Source organism: Aureobasidium melanogenum (assembly GCF_000721775.1).
Source record: "Aureobasidium melanogenum CBS 110374 unplaced genomic scaffold scaffold_22, whole genome shotgun sequence".
Taxonomy (NCBI): Eukaryota; Fungi; Ascomycota; class Dothideomycetes; order Dothideales; family Saccotheciaceae; genus Aureobasidium; species Aureobasidium melanogenum.
Window position 1 is genome coordinate 259080 of NW_024470074.1, and position 17985 is coordinate 277064.

Below are 17985 nucleotides of genomic sequence, written 5' to 3' on the forward strand. Positions count from 1 at the left end.
GTGCATCATCGTTTCGTATTGTTTCGCATTGCATGAGCATTTTCTGTATGGCGTTCTTGGGGAACATTTTTGTATCATAGAGTCACGGCCTATATGTTACGATCCAGCATGAGGACAGAAAAGTTTCGATGGGTTAAGGGGGAAAAACCTTTGATATGAATTCTAGATGATAACCATTGGAACGCTGTTTCCAAAATCTGAATCATCAGATCTACCTGAGTAGATTACACTCTACGTCTCTCCTTTCTAATTTCCTTCTAACACTATTGTTCTTTCCTCATGATTTCTCGAGTGCATCTCTCCTTCCTGACATTGCTCGACCGTATCACACTTTCCATATCTGTTCAGATTTCAGCGTTCCTTCTATTTCTAACCTGACTGTATCGTGCCTTCTTCATACATAGATATATCGTACCTTCCTCATACATAGATAAGTTCTGTTCTTACTTTGCCATTTCTTCCATTTTCGTTTCAGCTCCATCTTTTCTTCCAGTTTTTCCTTGACTCCCGCGTTCCTTCTCCTTCTATCTTGACTGTACGGTTCCTTTCCCATGGGAAATGGATACTTCGCTCCTTCTGCGAATGTCTCGTCTGGATGGCTCTTTCCTTCACCTCCATTGCTCCGTCTGATTAGGTATCGACTTGATCGCTCCTTTCCGATTCTGTTCTCACTTTGATCGATCTTTCTAGTTCTGCAATTGCCTTTAACGTTCCTTCTATCCTTCTACTTTGCATGGAGAAGGAAGGAGCAACTACAAAGAGGGAAGGAGCAACTATGAAGAAGGTAGGGACGACTATTCAGAGGGAAAGAGTGGCTGATTATGGGGGGCAAAAAAAAGGAAGAGCGAAACCACGAAGGAGCAAGGAGCGACAATGGAAAAGGAAAGAAACATTCCACTAAAGTAGAAGAGGACAACTACCAGGTCAGGTAAACGCAGCTGTCCCAACAAACACACAAACGATGGCCCATGGTCAGCAAAACGTGGCATACGCAAAAGGCTCTAGAAGGCTTATAAGATCGACACAGTCCATATTGATGAATGCCATAAATGATAAACTCGGTTTGCAAGAAGGAGTGAGAGAGAGACAGAAATAGAAAAAATATGAAAAATGTGGTATCAATCTTCGTAAAAGGTCAATCAGACAACCCAGAACGGCAGTAGTAGTATCCTTAAGCACTCCCGATTCCAAACGAAAGCCATCCAGGAAGGCTATGTTATTGACCTTCCAACCCTATAAACCATACAACGAAGGCAAAACACGAGGAAAGCCAGACAAAAATGTGAACAAGTCCAAAAGAGGAAAAGTAATGATGCTCTAGGCATCGCCAGCGCCATTGGCTTCGCTTGCGACCTGCTCGTACCAAACACCGTGAGATGCCCAGTCAACCTCAGCCACCTTCCTCAAGAGTTCCACCATCTCACCGACTTGCGTCACGAACTCTGGCAACCCGGCACTCGCCAACGCTTCTGATGCACCACTAGCGGCTCTGACTCTCTCGCTCGACGTCTTGGCCACAACACGCGAGTAGACGTGACTTCGAAGTCTAGAGCACAGGACCTTGGCTACAGGGTCCGTGAAGCGTTGCGAGGAGGCTTGAGTGATGATGCGAGTAGTCGCACATTGCAATGCGGTCTTGGTCGTTGGTGGCAGGTTGTGTGAGTTTTCGAGCACACCAAAAACGCGAGATGAAACGCTTGCCAAAGCGTCTTCTGATGTGGCCTCGGAAGGTGACTCTTTACTGAGAAGATCCCAAAGACGAGAAGCTTCGGCCTTCCAGGAACTGCGCACGTCGCGCTTCAGCATGTTTTTGGCCACCAGAAGGATAGCACCAATCGTGGTCACATGCAAAGCTCTTTGTTTGATAGTGCTCAGGCGCTCAACATCCAGAGCAAGGGTCTCAGGCACATCATTAGTACTGATCGGACCCTGTCCGAACGTGGTATCAACCAGTCCACGAGTGTAGATGTGATGAACTGAAGGCCTGTCTGCAGGGTTGCGGACCTGCTCTGGATCCCGGCGATCGGCCTCAGTCAGCATATTTACGCTCGCATTGCGCCACCAGCGGCTGGTTGCAGCCAATGTTATTTTCCCCGAGGTAAGGTCTGCTGCAAACATTCGCGATTCGTATCCAGCTGACTCTCTGATGAGTACAGGTGCCGCGTTCATCAACAGGAAGTTGGAGTAATCGAGCGAGAGCAAATCAATGAAGTGCAACAGGCGGAAAAGCTTCTCAATCATAGCGCCCATGTCCTCGCCATTGTTTGACTCAAGATCTTCGGCCAAGATCTTCACTTGCGCATCACGGAAAGGTGCACATAGCTTTGGCAGGATGTTGGCCATGAATGAGAAAAAGTTGGCGTAAGAAAAGATGCCCTGCTCGCATTGTCGGTAGATGAGATCAGTGTCCAAAGCCTCGACAATCAGATTGTGCATCGAGTTGCCAGGCTTCACGATATGCACAAGCTTGGCCCTGATCTCCTGAGCCATGGCGACTGTCCATGGAGTACCCATGCCATGCTCAACTCCGGCTCGCATACCATCGCAAAGCTCGCGGTTGATGGCATCGCGGATGTCTGAATGAGCACTAGAGGAGATGCGGAAGTCCTTATCAATGGCAAGCTCGTGAGTCAGTACGCGATTGCTAGGTATAGGCGAGAACAAGCGAGCGAGGTTAAAGCGAACGTCATCCTGTGATTCGATACCACTTGAAGCTGCGCCTTGCGATAGAGTCTCGGTGGCGATGGGTAGTGATCCTGAGGACTCCGCTTCGCCATCTTCGATGTCGGTAGCAGCACGAGGACGGACTTCGGCAGGAGACCTTCTCTTAACACGTCTTCTTCGGCTTTCGCGGATGGACTTTTTGATGAGAAAATCGGCACGGTCAGGCCCAGCCAATTTTCGAATCTTGCTGAGAAGCATGACCTGGTTGTCACGAATTCCTTGACGATAATCTTCAGCGACTGAGCCTTGTGTGTCGTCTTTGACAGTCTGCCAGATGGCGTCAAGCTCAACAAATGATGCGACCATAGTCTCGACCAGAGCAGATGAATCTTGAGCTCTCCATGCATCGAATGCACTGATATAAGTCGTATACAGTTGTGACAGATCTTGAAGCCTGTCGTTTGGTACCTCGAGGCGGTTTGAGCGGGAAATCATGGACAGAATAGACTCGAATGACTCGATCAATTCGCGAGCTTTAGCAATGAGATGCTGCTCCTGAGTACCATTTTTGCTGAAGACGGAAGCTGGATGTACGATAACAAGATAAGCACTGAGGAAAGTCCGTGTAGCTTGAGGTGATGGCGTGTTGTCATTTTCTTGGAGGGCAAGGAGGCGAAGGACTCGAGTTGTGGCCTGAATGATAGGTGTGCCTGAAAGCAAGGTACCAACATCCTCGAAGGATCGTTCTCGAATACCTTTCAGACTGAGATGAAAGTCTGCATATGCTTTTACAACCAAGCTTCGTTGTCGCATACGCCATGCTCGTTGTATCCTTACGGCGGCAGTTTCTTCGGACACTTTGGAAGTTGTGTCGTCGTCTGCTTCGGTAACATCGTCCAGCTTCTTCTCCTGTTCGCTAGCTCGCCGTGTCCTGCGTGAGACCAAATTACGCTTGTACTCGGCTCTTCTCCTGTCTGCATCAGCCATCCTCTCCTCCATGTCCAAGCGAGCCTGTTTCTCTTCCTCTAGTTTCCTGAGCTTGATCTCTTGTGCTTTTTGCTTTGCTCTCTGAACCTCCTCGGCGCATGCTGCAGCAACTTTTGCGAGATGGTTCTCACGAGCGATTTGAGCAGCAAGAGCGCGCTCCTCACTAGCACTGGCATCTCCTCTGGGAGCGGCTTTGGCCATAGCGGCTCTTGAACGGACCTTTTCGACGTGGGCGGCGCGGTCGGCAAGGCGTGCTTTGCGGGCTTCCATGATGGATGCTCTGCGTAGGTGTTGTGCGATGTAGTTGCTTTGACATGACGAAGAGCGACGTAGCGAACGGGTTGAGGTATGTGATTGAATTGAAGAGAGCGAGTTGCGACGGGACGAAGCTGCTGAGGACTTGTATGGACGAGACTTGGAATCGCGGTAGAAGCGAGCGGCGATGCGAGCGGGTGGAGCATAGACTTGACCGGCATCATCGGACATGATGACCATCGAGGTGGATTCGAAATCGTCTTCTTCGTCAATGGTGTTCTGGTCGGTGAAATCAGGCAGGTCGCTGGTGATCTGGTCGTCGTCGTCGGACACGTTCTCTACGGCGAGGTCGGCTGAGTCGAGCGACATATTGTCCACCAGGCTCATTGTCAAGTCGTCTGCGGATAGTCGTAGTGGGGTCGCCTGGTTGCATGCGGCGAAGACAAAGGGTTCGGGTGCTGCTGTCGTCTCAAAGCGACGGCACGCCTTATCGAGGCACGAAGTCGTTCCTCGTGGACGTCGAATAGACGGGCGCCGAGGTGGTGAGCGGACTCGCTCGGGTCTGGCAGCGATTAGATGGCGATTAGGGACCTCAAGCGGCCGCTAACTCTTCCCAAAACGACGTCCAACCCAAGATGACGTTTTTCGAAACCGCTGAGCCTCAGCATGTGATCAATCAATAGACCTCCTCCCGGGACTCGTGAGATTGTAGCGATGCATGCAAGAACGATGGAAATCATGTTTCAGGAGAGCAGTCATGTGGGTTTGGGCAATTGCATCTTTCTCACCATCCCACTTGCCTTCTTGCTTTCGGCTGCGTAATCACTTGCCGTCTTTGTTCCAACACTTTCTCTGCACTTCTTGACCCAATCTCGCACCTCCTTTCACAACCATTTTACATATCGCAAACATTGCAACATTTTATCTTTACCCAAAATGCAAGACACATAAAATGTTATTTCAAATCCTCGTTGGCGAAAGCTATGAAAGGGCTTCTAAACTGCCTCCAAGAATGACTGCGCTTATCCCTATATCCGAGAATCTCAAAGATACATAGGGTATAGCCGTCGGTTTGTCACCGAGATGACTGACATAAGAAAAAAGATCAACCAGACAACAGCCATGATAGCATAGCTGTACAAGCCACGGCAAGAGGCTGGCCAGCATCAACAACTCCAAGAATCGCCTACTTCCTCTACACTTCCTCTAAGTCCACCGCTGTAGGCTTTCCACCAACTCCCGATTCTTTTTGCGCCTTGCTAAAAACTTTTTGCTTGCTGTGAAATGTTTCACACTGGGTGACAAATGAAAATCGTCGTGCCTTCTTGAAGGAAGGAATGGCATGGCGCCAGAAAAACGCGATGAAAAGCAGCACAAATGGCGTCGTGTTGCGTCGTAAGGTCATGACAAAACGTATGATGAATATGTTACATGTAGGCTTGCCGTGTAATGTTGTGTTGTTCATTATCACAGACCAAGTCCGGTCGAGGTGCGGCCGAGTGTGTTGCTCGGTGTTCGCACATTGTTGAAGAATTTAAGGAAAGCCGATTTCTTCGAAGACGACTTTTGCTTAATCTTTGCGTACTTGACCATGGGTCCGACAATGTCGGACCCATCAAGTTTGGGGAATTTCAATGGATCATCCAGAGCGGGCAGATCGGTGATAGGAGCCGGCTCTGCCAGAGGCTGGAAAACAGGCGTCTCGCCATTTGCTGCTGTTTTGGCGACAACCAACTCATGGTTTCTCTTCCATTCCGCATCAATCTCTGCCCACTTCTTCTCCGTGTACTTGTACACTTGCGAAGTCGGACCGTAATGTTCACTGGTGCGTGCTGCTTGATTCATGAATTGTCTGCGAGCCGACTCCCAGTCCTCTAGAAGCTTTCTGCATGCGTGGATGTTGTAAGTTTCTGGCAGATAGGGCTCCGGAAAAACGCTGAAGTTGGCGTGTCCAAGCTTGTTTGCCCACTTGTCTTGAGGGCTGACAATGTGCATTGACGAGATGTCGGGTGAGGACATGACTTGGCTAGCTTGCATGACGCCGAGAGAAGTGGTGGAGGTATGCGCCGAAAGGGCAGGCGACACCATCGACATCTCGGGCAGAATTGGACTGGATAGTGATGGGCCAATCATTGACAAACGACTTATTTGAGCGTTGTCGACGACAGTGGGGGACTGCAGTGGAGATTGGATGACATCCTCAGCAATTTGTTCTGGATCCTGAATCGTCTTGGGCAGAAGAGGGGTGGATGCCAGGGCCTTGCGGTCAATTGGCTCATCTGCATGAGGAATCTTGATGTCCAGAGGATTAGAAGGCTCGACAGCGACGTTAGCCGGGCTAGGTGTTGGTGTCGACTCGGCCTCAACATCGATAGGAGATACAACAGGCTTTGCTACAGAAGACATGCGGAAAGATGCGGCACGTGACGGCACACGGGAGACAGGAGCGCTCTTAGTGCTAAGTCGATGAACAGCCACAGTCGGAGGCGAGGTAGGTGTTCTGTCACGGCGTTTCGAGAATGACGATAACCGGCTACCCACACGAGAAGCCAGACCAGTAACGGTAGATTCGCCAGAATTTGCCCTTGACCTAGACTTGGGCACATTGAGAGGAATTTCATTGTCGCTGTTGAAGTCGCTGGGTCCATCGGCGAGGGAGTAGTCCAGACTAGGCCGTTCAAGAGCAGATGCAGATTGACAGAGACGAGGATCCACTTCGGCTTCACTCAGATGATACATATCATGGTTAGAATGGGGTTTCTCGAGCGCACATTGGCAATTGAGCTCGAATGCACTGTCACAGAGATCGAAATCATCTTCCCTCTCATGAGGGTCTTCGACAAGATCATGCAGAGTTGTCCTTGAGATGCGGTTATTGAGAGATTCGAGACTGGGTTCGTACTTTGGAGGGGTTGAGGCAACAGATGATGAGCTGGAGCTTGGATGGCGTGTGTGTTCATGAAACGAGAAGGTTTGTGTTAAGGGTGAGTAGTTGTCGGATGTGCCTGATGAGTTGCGAGAGTGCATTGAGTAGGGCGAGTCGGCCATTTCGCCGATCGTTGCGGCTGTAGGCGTCTGCGCGACGATCAATTTTGGCAGCATAGATGGTCGCATGTTTGCGCGTTGCATGATGATCAACCAGAAAACTTGGACGTCGGCGTCCTGACTATAAACCGGATGCAAATGGCATAATGGTGTAGCGTGAGAGATGAGTGAGACGTTTGAAATGCGAGCCGAATAGGAAAACCAGAGAGTGGTGGCAGAGTCAAGCAGGCACGTTTTTGGATGGTGTATGCAGAGGGATAGCCGGGCGTTTGTTGGCTGCGAGTCGTGCCTGATCCCTTTGATCTACCTGCTTGAGATTCGTTGGAACAGAGGGAGGGGAGGAGAGAAGAGAGGTTGCGAAGAGTGGTTGTGAAGAAGATGTCTCAAAGCAAAACGGCAACAAGCGCAGGCTGGAGCGCTGCAGACGATCAAGATCAGTCGGAGGTGCAAAATAGAGATTGGGGCCTAGCGTGCGGGTCCCATGGCATTTTTGATGCTTGAACCTTCGATGCAGTCACCACCGTAGAGCTCAGGCCCTGGAGCGCGGAGCAGACATGTGGCCCCTCCTCATCCTCCACCAGACCAGCGCCTAGCGGCAAGACAACCACCCTGGTTGCAAGCTGCTCAAGCCACCTGCAGTCCTAGCCGATGCTGGCACCTGTCGAGTCCACTTGACACTCGCTTGCATACTATGGCAGAAACTCTCACCTGCCCATCCTGGTGCTAGAGATACACGACCAAGGTCCCTCGTCTCGAGTGTTTGTGTGTGCCCTCTGCCTGTCATGTAACGGCCACACGTACAACCTCGACGCTCCAGAACCGTCAAATCCTTCGGAACATTGGAGTGCTCGTTGTGCGCCCCATCATTCAACGACCTTCCACAACTGCCGCTTTGGAATTGTGGCCACCAGTAGTCACGCACAAATGCTTGGGATCAGGTGCTGCCAGCATGTCGTCCTTTCTGTCATGGTTCCTGACCATTCAGGGACCTTGCGGCCTGTCCCTGTATTCTGTCTACAGTTTTCGGTGCAGGGTCTGGTCTTTGCTTCTTCGTATTTGTCTCGCTCTGCTCTGCTTTGCTTCGCCTGCCCTAGTCTCATCAACGAGTAAATATCCACCCGAAGCATTTCGTCACTCGCTCGTCGACTACAATCTGAGCGAGCGCAGGAACAAACGGCCACACCGACGGCCACCTGGACGCCGGGACCACGAATGACGAAAACTTGCACGCTCCGGCCTCGTGTGTCAAGGGTACAGTACGGCGTTACAATTCACCGGGCAGCCGCGGTGGAGCAGTCAAAAGAGCAGAAGCAAAAGGGCGCCAAACCCTTTGGCGAAAAGTCGGGTCCAAAATTCATAAATTTTTAACCAGTCACGTCGCACCGGAAGCAGCTTTTTCGGCAGTGGGTAAAGTGTCCAAAAAGACTTCTTCACCGTGGACACACCAAGCAAACCCAACCTTGCTTTAACGCAGGTTGGTGCAGCGGGAAGCTGCAAGCGCGCCTTCTCCCGCCTTTCCTGCCCTTGTCGTCTGCTGGTTTGTCATACCCACTCCAGCTCTTGATTGTTTGCAGCGGCTCAAGCTGCATTATACCTCAACGTCGTTCTGGTGAATGGAAGTCTTCGTTTTGCCCTCCTGTTTCACGTTTTAAACGCTTGAATTGTTAGAGGTCAAGTCTTTGTTCTTCATGTGAAGCAACTCGTAAGTATGGTCGCGTGGGCTTTTTTTGTATTGTTCAAACTTCGGCGGGCCGCCATCTGCGGGCTCTCCACTGGAACCAAAGACAATAGTGCGTTTGATTCGATCAGATACGGGAACCGAGGAACTGTCATGACAAAGACCCAGCGACCTGGGAGAGATGCCCAACACCTCTTCCAGCCATATTGATGAAACACCGATAGACGCAGTGAGTTGCTGACGATGCATGCAGACTTCTGTATCGATCCATGTAGACATGCAGAAGTGACAGAACAGCCTGAAACCCTGACCAGCAGACATCTCAACGTGACGAGAAGAGAAGCCTCGGGTGCTTGGCAAGCATACTCGTCGTTATTCCTCCGTCGAGTCATGAAAGGCATGTACGAGAAAAACGACTGACGGAAAAGGTGGACAAGCCGCACGTCCGCAGCCGAAGCGTCCTTTTTGACAGCCAGCAACATTGGTGTCACCAGGCGCTAACGATGCATGTTTATGGACCGGCATTCGCGAGAAAGCCTGCCAGCGGTGACGGGATTTCTTCCGCTGCCCACAGGAAGAACGAACAAAAAACGGAAAGGTCAGAAAAAAACATCCAGTCCATTTCCACGCGATTAAACTGTCGGTTCTTCGCCGGCGTGAACCATGACCACGCAACCCGCACGATTTGTTGAGGACTAGAAAACTCTTTTACACAAGGGCATCGGGAACCGATCGCACGGATTTGTGAATGACAATGTACATCAGGTACAAGCGTGTAGACGTACAAAAAGTGTATGCACAGTGACAGCAGAGAACCAACTCAAATCGAACATCCACTCACGTAACTAGCCATCGGGAGAACGGTGATGAGCAAAAAGATTGCTGAAAACTGTTTGTTGAATTCGCAAACCACAAAGCAAAGAACAAGTGCAGCAGCACAGAGAAGGTGCACACAGCCGATGTGAAGAAAAAGCCAAGTCAGAGGTTGCAGCACATTCGTGCGAGTTACCTCCTGGTGAATTGCGCGGCTGGGGAGCATTTGTCTCTTTGTGGTCAACTCTTGAGGCTTCGGTCCTCGGTGCTTTGGAGTGCATACTCGCTGGACTTCTTGTGTGTCCTAACACAATTGCTTGTCCATGGTACTGCACACGCCATTTGCAATCCTCCCGTCTCTGAAATGCTCTCACATCATTGCTGGACAGTCAACTATTGCTTTGTAAGTTCGGACTCTTGTTCAAATCCAGAAGGTGCCAGAGCAATGAGGCGTAGAAGAAACGCCCAGAGGATCGCACCATCCCACGGGCAAACTTCCTCGTCGAACCCGGTTAAACAAAAGATCTCGGGCTAAGCAAGCGAAGCAGACCGGGCGCAGCAGCTGAGGCGGCCTTTTCTTTTTCGCTTCTGTCCTATCCAGCACGGCACAGAGTCGGGACAAAAGTCTTGGTCGTCGAGGGGTCGTAGGCTTGCTTATGCTAATGAAATAAATCCTTGTAATAGAGAAATGCAGCTATTGTTCGGAATTGTTAAACGCGGATGAATGCATAAACTCAACAACTCCCCGCTCTTGCTTCCCGAGTATTGCAAGGGGTAACCCTGTCTTTCATCCTTGTCGGGGCGCGATAACACGAACTGATGCAGGTCCCTGAGGTTCACTCTTTCACTCTCTGCTTTCGATTGAGACTCGAATAGGCAAGGGACAATTGTATCTTCGTACAAGCAGACAGAGTTCCGGATCAAAGATGGAACCATGATAGCGAAAGATCTAATCGACCCTCGGTTCCAGAGCGCTGGATAACACAAATTCCGTAGCCGCTCTCCACCCCAGTTGTGAACCTACCTCTGTCCGCCTGTGCTAGGGCAGATCTGGCATCTCCTTCCCTTCCTCCAAAGCTACCAAACATGCGTGATCTAAAGACAGCACAAAAATTGTGGAAACAAAAGCAACACTCAAAAGACTACTGAAACTTTGGCATTTCCGAAGCATCATCTTCAACTCGAAAACAGCTGCGCAGTTCTACAGCTGTTTGTGGAACAGCACGGGAAGACAATCATAAGCCGCATCCCCAACAGACGAACCTTCACGCCTTGCCCTTGGTATTCTCTGCCCTGCCCTTGTCGGTCCTGTCTGCGACTTGCAAATCTATTACTGTTTTTGAGGGTCCAATTGCCTGCCGTGTCACTCGTGGAGGGGAAACTCTGTTGTGCATTTACAGGATCAACGCCATGTCCGTCTTCAAGACTGATCTAGAATAGCGCTGGCTGCCTCAGGCGCCTGCGATTCCGCCATCGAACGACGTTGACGATAGCAAACTTGGGTAGACCTTGCAAATAGTGATAAGGGCTACGGAAGAATGCAAATCGTACGTCCGTACGAGAAATGGTTTCTCCAAGCGATGGCTTCGACGGACCTTCCTTTCTAGACTTTGTGCTATCGATATCGCACGAGGTTAACCTCAGCGATGTGTCGTGTTCGTCATTCGAGCGGAACGTTCTGGCCGGACACTTCTCCGCGATGTCTCAAACCCAGAACTTCGACCATGCGGTCTTCTGCTCCTCGGTGCCAGAGAACTATTCAATCAGGTGATTAGCAAGTGATTCTTTGTATTCTGTGTGTGCGAACATCTTTAACATGTAGCTGCAGAAATGCATGATTGTATCCAAATTAACGATGAGTTGAGAGAAGAGCTCAAACAGTCGTGATGCGACTGAATTGAGTTCAAAACCTTTCGAACCATGGAATCTAACAGCTGCTTGCGTGGCAGAATTTGACTTGCAGGAAGCGAAGAGTATACGACTTACCTCGAAATCCACTTTGGTTATATCCGTGAAGCCCTCATCCAGAGTTGGCGGGCTGTATCTGGCTGCGAATCCAGTAAATGCCTGCTTCGGCAGCATGATCCTCGACTCTGGGTTCATCTGATTGTGAAATCGAAACGTCAGCAAGCGCTTCACAATCGTTACGGCATCTTGGAGTTACCCCAAGTTGTTGACCTCCGATGGAGCGAACTGCATCGTTGTGTTCACACAATTTGGACGGGGCTGTGAAGTGCACGCATCGAATGGGTATCTCGAGTGACTCCGCCAGCTTGGTCCAGTACTCGCGAGCTTTGACGTCGGCATTGGTGTTATCTGGAATGTCACGGTCAGTCTGGAACTTTCAAGTCTGGCCATAAGAAGAGGACATACCAACTGCTACCGACTTTCCGTCTTCCAGAAATTCTCTGGCGACCTTAAGGCATCTGTCTCTCTTTGGCTGTTGTCAGTCTACAAACAGTGGGACCACATGCGAGAAGAGTTGACGCACCGACTTGAGCAAATCCTGGTTTACGCGTTCATAACCAAGTGGCTTCAAATGCTGTTGGAACCAAGTAGATTTGCCTGCTCCGGGACTTCCGCAGAAGATGACAAGCTCGAGATCGTTCTTTTTGGCAAAAGCTATTGGGTCTGCGAGGGGTCAACAAGAGTCTATACAAAGTCAATGTGCTATGAACATACTCGCGTCTGTCTTACCGGTCAGGACTGGTGACACATGTGTGGTTGGGTCGAATGGGCGTGTGAAAGGCCTGGGGTCTTCTCCGAGGAAGAACTCTTCTGGGGTCTTGAACGTGATGCCGACGTTGCTAGCCAGATCTCTGCCATGATATTAGTAGGCCGTCCGTAGTGCCAGTGTTGGAAGGCTGACCTGTCTGAGCAAGAAAAGTCTGCCTTGATACCTCTAGCGCTGGCTGTTCGACCTCCTGCATCGCCGACAAAGTAGCAAGATTCAAGGTCAACATCGCCTTCACCAGTCAAGCCTTGTGCCTCTAGCAGCTTATGCCACATTCCTGCGCGTGGCTTGCGGAACTTGTCTTTGTCGGTAGCGGCATAGAGGACGATGGGTAGGTCTAATTGAATGAGGACATTTTTGACTCTCTGCTTGAAGTCGGCCAGTCTTTTCTTGTCTGAATTGATTGTCTTTGAAGCACTGTTCATGCTAATACCGCCTTGGTTGCTGAGAATTGCTATCAAGTATCTGTAACGATCAGCCACATAGCTTCTATCAGCGATGCACACGGCCTTACCCTTCTTCAGCTAGTTGTTTCAGCTTTGAGGGAACTTGTCTATGCCACCATTTCCAGTCATCACCGTCCCTTGCGAAGCGGTTGCCGGACTTAGCATCGACCAGAGTTGAATCCTGGAAAATCAGATTCAGCTTGGTTGTAACTCGGATACATAAACTTACGAAGTCGAAGGCAGCAATTTTACGTGGCCTGTCTGCAGCAAAGCTATCGGCCTTGTCGTACCTGCAATACAGTAATGTGTTGTCAATGACTTTCCATGTCACTTTTTCGGGGTCCTTCTGGGAGGCTGGTTTGAAGAAGTTGGCTACAGCTGCATCTGGGTGATTTGTTAGGTCATGATTCCAGCTTGTTTGGCACTGTTGATAGTTTTACTTGTGGTTGTACTGGCCGAGGGCGTTGTGCGCTTTAATGGTGGGGGCGAGACGCTTCCATCCTCAGTAGCTAGACGCTTGAGAGTTGGCGACATCTTTGTGTATGTAGAGCAGAACTTGCGAGGTAACGTTCGGGATCTGCCAATTCGCATCCGCGCAAGGAGCATTACATTGATGAGTTCATGAAATTGTTACAGGCAAGTCATCGGGAAGACGTGTTTGTGTCGCGTCGGTTTTGGTTTCACGTGACCGATCAATGTTGGCTGCTTTGGGAACCATCTGTTTTACTACTGATTGACCCGCTCCGGAGCAGCGCGGCTTTCACATGCATGTTCACGTGTTCATGGATGTCAAGGATGAGGTCAGATTATACAATGGACGCTGTTCGATTTCTTGGTGTTGGCCATGCAGCTTGCAAAGGGTAGCCTATCTACGTAGCTGAAGGGTCAAGGACTCGAGATGTCCATCTCTTGGCTGTTCAGCACCTCTCGTGGCGCTGGTCTTCGCCAGCAGGCCACACGCAAGCAATCGGCGCGAGCTTATCTAGCACGTCGGGGCATATCTGCTCATGTGCATCTGTGTCAAGCTTTTGGGGTATTCGGCCGAAATCGTGTCGTATCCGTGGAGATCAATCATCGTAAACCTATGTAGATCGGGGTGGTAAGGGAAGTATCCAGCGCTTGCCTGCAGACGCTCGCGTATCCCATTTGCACATTGCTAAAAAGACTTTTGGTTCATCATCGAAAGGAGAAGTGTGGTCGTTTATGCGAACAAGCTGGCACCGCCGGACTCGATGGCCTCGATCTCAGCTGCGGACCACGAAGTTCTGGCGAAACGGGCGGGCAGCTCGCTGCGGTCAAAGAACTCGCCGGATGCGGGCTCGACGGGGCCGAGGGCGGATCCGGGCTTGCCGCCAACGAAGCCGCCGTATTGGCTGGCTGCGGTACGGCGGTGCAGGGGACCGTGCTGCTGGGCCTTCTGTCTGTAGGAAGCGAAAGACTCGGGGAGCTCAGAAGTGGGAGCGGCAGGGTGGGCGTGAGGAGTGTGGTCAATCTCTGCATGCATGTCAGACGGAGCAGTCGAAGCTTTGACGAGGAGGTACATACTGGTGGGGATTGATCTCTTTCCAAGGAAGCGGATCATGGGCTGGCGGTGGAGGAGGATGCGTGTAGCGTTCATTTTGAAAGTGGTGGTAGTGGTTGTGGGTTGAAGGGGTATGCGTGTGTAGAAGTTGGGTATTTCGCGTGGAGTCGGAAGTGAAAGTGGTCGAGTGCTGGAGAGAAGCTGGAAGCTGCGGAGCTGGGCGTGCCGAGACTGACGAGTCGGGATTTGGTGGTGTTTGAGCTTGTTGTTGGAGTTGAAAAAGTTGACGAGAGGTGAGCAGGAGATGAACAGAGGGGGAGACTCGTGCGGGAGAGAAGAAATTTGAACAAATGCTAGTGCGAGCGGGGCAGTCCAACCTGATGATGTATCGGCGGCTCTCGTGGAAGGTGCAACGCGTGGTGTGAGATGGCTTGGATATCACGCCGGATGCTGCAGCGCGAAGACGACATCGGCGCTCTGAATACCCGATGTCCGCCGGGCTGACTTTCAACCACTCGTTTGCCCACACATGCCCTGCGCTTTCTGCCTGAAGCTTCCTTCTTCTGACACGCCGCTCTGACAAAGCGCCAACTGCTGTGCCTTATCTCTCTGCCAGTCTCTGCTATCTCCGGGCTTTCGGTCGCTGTCCCCCGCCATCACCCAGCTGATCTTCTCCTCGGTCTTCTCTTCGGCCGACTCCTACTCCACCAGCTCCGACTCTTCCTCCACGGGGTAAGCCGAGCGAGCTCAAGGCACTTCATCCGGCGTGCCTATTGCGGTTTTGAGCGGATCACTATTTCCGCCCTTCCCAGTCTGCCTCCAATCCAAGAGACATCTGATTGCCGGAATTCCAGCCGTCTTTCCACTTCAGCACCATAGAGTGACCCTGTTTACGAAAAAACATACGGTAGTCCAGTGGAGCTCTGCCTAGCCGAGTGAAGGAAGGCAATTTTTTTTGTTCTGCTTTTGCCCCAAACCAGCGGCTCTCGGCTAGACTATCAATCTTCTGTGCCAGCAATCACTCCATCTCACGTGCAATGCATGAGCTTTTGCTCTACGGCCAGGTGCCTCTCGAGCGCCATGATCAAGTCCTCAAGATCCTAGCTGGCGTCGCTGCAATGCAACCGCAAGCTCTTTTTGAGAGACATCTGATATACAGACCCATGCGCTCAGCCCAAGACAACAAACCCAACAAAAAGTTCCCAAACAAACCCGTCAAACCTCAGACTCTCACTTTCCAACACCTTGTCCGTCAACTTGACCAGTCAGAGTTTGGCACTGATTCTCCTGTTCTGCTTGAGTCCGAGAACAATGAAAGCGCTAGCCAATCACCATATGCTTGGAGAATCCAGACACAAGAAACACCGGAACCGGAGACCAAGACTCTTGTTCTAAGGCAAGCAACAGACACCGCCATTGACAAGGACCAACTACGCAAGTTTCTCGATCCTACCAACAATGAGTAAGCCTACTGTCCTGAAGCATTGTATTGTTTTCAGATCTAACTTGGATAGATTCGTGAGCGAGTTCTTCATTGAAGGTCACAGATTTGTGCACAAGAACCTGGTGCTTACATTGTTCCGTGTCTTGAGAGCAAACGATGTACCCCAACAAACACCTTTGACTGCACTCCCCACTCTAGACTCACTCAAACCACTGGACGTTAGCGGCGCATTTGTTCTTGAAGCATGCGTTCGTATCGATGATCGTGCAAAACCAAACTTGGTCTCGACCGCTTCCGACGAGCTTGGTGCGTTCAGGGATTTGATGAGAGGCTCTGTTGACATGAAGATGCCTGAGAGATTGTCACTCGATACTCGCGTCAGATGAGCCTTGATTCACTTAATACGATCAGTCTAAGCTTGAATATCTCAAATAGCTGGCCGAATTCCAGTAGGTCGCTTTGTGGGCTGGCTGGTGTGTCACAGTCAACAAGTACTCACATTGCCGTCGTAACTTTTTGGTTGGTCACATCGACTTGATGTACAAGAACGTAAGTCGGTACATATCTCTTTAGCTCCTCCTGGGCTAAACATCGTCATGTTGTAGCTACAAAAAGGCAGGGTCGCTTTTGAGACCAGGCGTGCGGCCAGGGAGATGCCTTAGGATGGTAGCTCCCCATGGATTCTGCCCCCTGTAGAAAACTCTGTGCATTTTTGCAGCCTGTCTTATCCTTGTACGTCGCAATGGAGAGGTGCCAATTATAAAACGCAACACTCTGGGACGTGGGGAAGGTCTGGATAGCGCCAGAGATAGGTGGTCAGGTAACAACAAATTCAGTTCCAATTATTGAACAAAACCACTTCTAAGACCAACCCACTTAGCTTCATACTAGGTCACAGCAAATCGGATGGTTTTGCGCATCAGCGAGGCAGAGTCAACGACAGGGCGTTGTTTCTCGGCGTTTCTTGACGCACGCCCTTTATTTGACACATGTAGAAGGAACGACAAGAGCGACTGCAATTCCTCTCGGCTACATATATTTGCTGGCAGATACCATTCGAATCATAGTTTCCATTCCTGCTTATCGTTCCCGGTCGCCAAACGCCCACAACCAACCAAAAGCATGACCAACAGTGTCGACCAAAACTTGACCATCATCATTGGTGCAGGCATAGTCGGATCATCGCTAGCCTGTTTTCTTTCTGAATCGACTCCTCAAACCAATATCCTCGTCCTCGATCGTTCTCTCAGCACCATCGCTGGCTCAACTGGCTATGCTCCAGGCTTCATCGGTCAATACAATCAAAAGTCATCATTGACTAAACTCGCCATCGAGTCAGTCAAAGAATATACGAAGCTCGCCACTGGATTTACTCGTAACGGAGGCTTGGAATTAGCATCTACGGATGCAGGGATCAAAATGTTGAATTCAAGATTGGAGGCATGCGAGAAAACAGGGCTTCCGGCACGACTGTTTGATGGAGAGGATATCAAAGCCTTTGGTCTTCCGATAGCTGATGCACTTACAAAGACAAAAGCGTTGTTCTTTCCTGATGATGGTGTTGCAGAGCCTAGAGTGCTGTGCTCGGCATACCGCGACATAGCAGCGAAGAATGGCGTAAGTTTCAAAGAAGCATCTGTCTCTGAGATCTCAGTAGAAGACAACACCATCACAGGAGTCATCCTCGAAAGTGGAGAATTTCTTGCATGCCAGAAGCTCGTTTTAGCAACCGGTATTTGGACAGCTTCACTGCTTAAAAAATCGTCTGCCATACCTTTCGCGCCTGTGGTGCCTGTTAGTCATCCTTACGTCTACGCAAAAGACAGACAGTACGATATACCGCCCACACCGTTCATGAGATGGCCTGAATCGCACGTCTACTCGCGAGACCACGGGTCACGATATGGCGTCGGAACCTATGACCACCCACCTCAAAAGGTCTCTTCTTTAAGAGACACTGCCACTGTGCCTTGGTCAAACGAGATATTCAACCCTGCCATGACACGAGCGATCTCTGGCAGATTTACGCCCGAAGCAGGGTTTAGCAAAGAAGCTCCTTTTGGCGCGGAAAGAATCGGGGGAGTGTTCTCAGTCACACCTGACAACTTGCCTTTGCTTGGTCCTGTTGCTGGGATTGATGGGTTGTGGATGGCAGTTGCCATATGGGTGACTCATGCCGCTGGCTGTGCACGACTACTTAAGGATATGATGTTAGGAGAGGCTTATGATGAGGAGATTGGGAGGGAATTGGATCCTGCGAGGTTTGCTGGAGGAGATGCTGATGAGCTCGAGCGAACTGCGCTCAAGCAGTATAGTGATATCTATAACACAGATCACTGAGATATATATCATGGCTAAGATAGGTATACTCAGGGTCACTCGTGCAACGGCCAAAGT

The 17985-nt window shown here is 50.5% G+C and overlaps 6 protein-coding genes across 6 annotated transcripts; 2 read left to right on the forward strand and 4 right to left on the reverse strand.

The window, feature by feature from the left end:
* Nucleotides 1–1317: 1317 nt before the first annotated feature.
* Nucleotides 1318–4137, reverse strand: M437DRAFT_55443 (Tcp11-domain-containing protein; the record flags this gene model as incomplete). Its single annotated transcript, XM_041022873.1, has 1 exon — nt 1318–4137. The coding sequence occupies one exon, from the start codon at nt 4135–4137 to the stop codon at nt 1318–1320; it is 2820 nt and encodes a 939-aa protein (XP_040877008.1).
* A 1236-nt stretch (nt 4138–5373) lies between these two features.
* M437DRAFT_55486 (uncharacterized protein) lies at nt 5374–6645 on the reverse strand (the record flags this gene model as incomplete). The annotated part of the gene is made up of 1 exon (XM_041022883.1): nt 5374–6645. One exon carries the CDS (start codon nt 6643–6645, stop codon nt 5374–5376), a length of 1272 nt encoding a protein of 423 aa, XP_040877009.1.
* A 4501-nt stretch (nt 6646–11146) lies between these two features.
* On the reverse strand, nt 11147–13156 carry M437DRAFT_55777 (PNK3P-domain-containing protein; the record flags this gene model as incomplete). Its single annotated transcript, XM_041022929.1, has 10 exons — nt 11147–11197; nt 11429–11545; nt 11607–11758; nt 11816–11876; nt 11934–12073; nt 12125–12261; nt 12312–12641; nt 12691–12803; nt 12852–13006; nt 13063–13156. The coding sequence occupies 10 exons, from the start codon at nt 13154–13156 to the stop codon at nt 11147–11149; spliced, it is 1350 nt and encodes a 449-aa protein (XP_040877010.1).
* A 667-nt stretch (nt 13157–13823) lies between these two features.
* M437DRAFT_55387 (uncharacterized protein) lies at nt 13824–14240 on the reverse strand (the record flags this gene model as incomplete). The annotated part of the gene is made up of 2 exons (XM_041022864.1): nt 13824–14116; nt 14168–14240. The coding sequence occupies 2 exons, from the start codon at nt 14238–14240 to the stop codon at nt 13824–13826; spliced, it is 366 nt and encodes a 121-aa protein (XP_040877011.1).
* Nucleotides 14241–15181: 941 nt separating this feature from the next.
* M437DRAFT_55732 (uncharacterized protein) lies at nt 15182–15974 on the forward strand (the record flags this gene model as incomplete). The annotated part of the gene is made up of 2 exons (XM_041022924.1): nt 15182–15606; nt 15659–15974. 2 exons carry the CDS (start codon nt 15182–15184, stop codon nt 15972–15974), a joined length of 741 nt encoding a protein of 246 aa, XP_040877012.1.
* A 736-nt stretch (nt 15975–16710) lies between these two features.
* On the forward strand, nt 16711–17928 carry M437DRAFT_55728 (FAD dependent oxidoreductase; the record flags this gene model as incomplete). Its single annotated transcript, XM_041022922.1, has 1 exon — nt 16711–17928. One exon carries the CDS (start codon nt 16711–16713, stop codon nt 17926–17928), a length of 1218 nt encoding a protein of 405 aa, XP_040877013.1.
* Between the last annotated feature and the right edge of the window lie 57 nt (nt 17929–17985).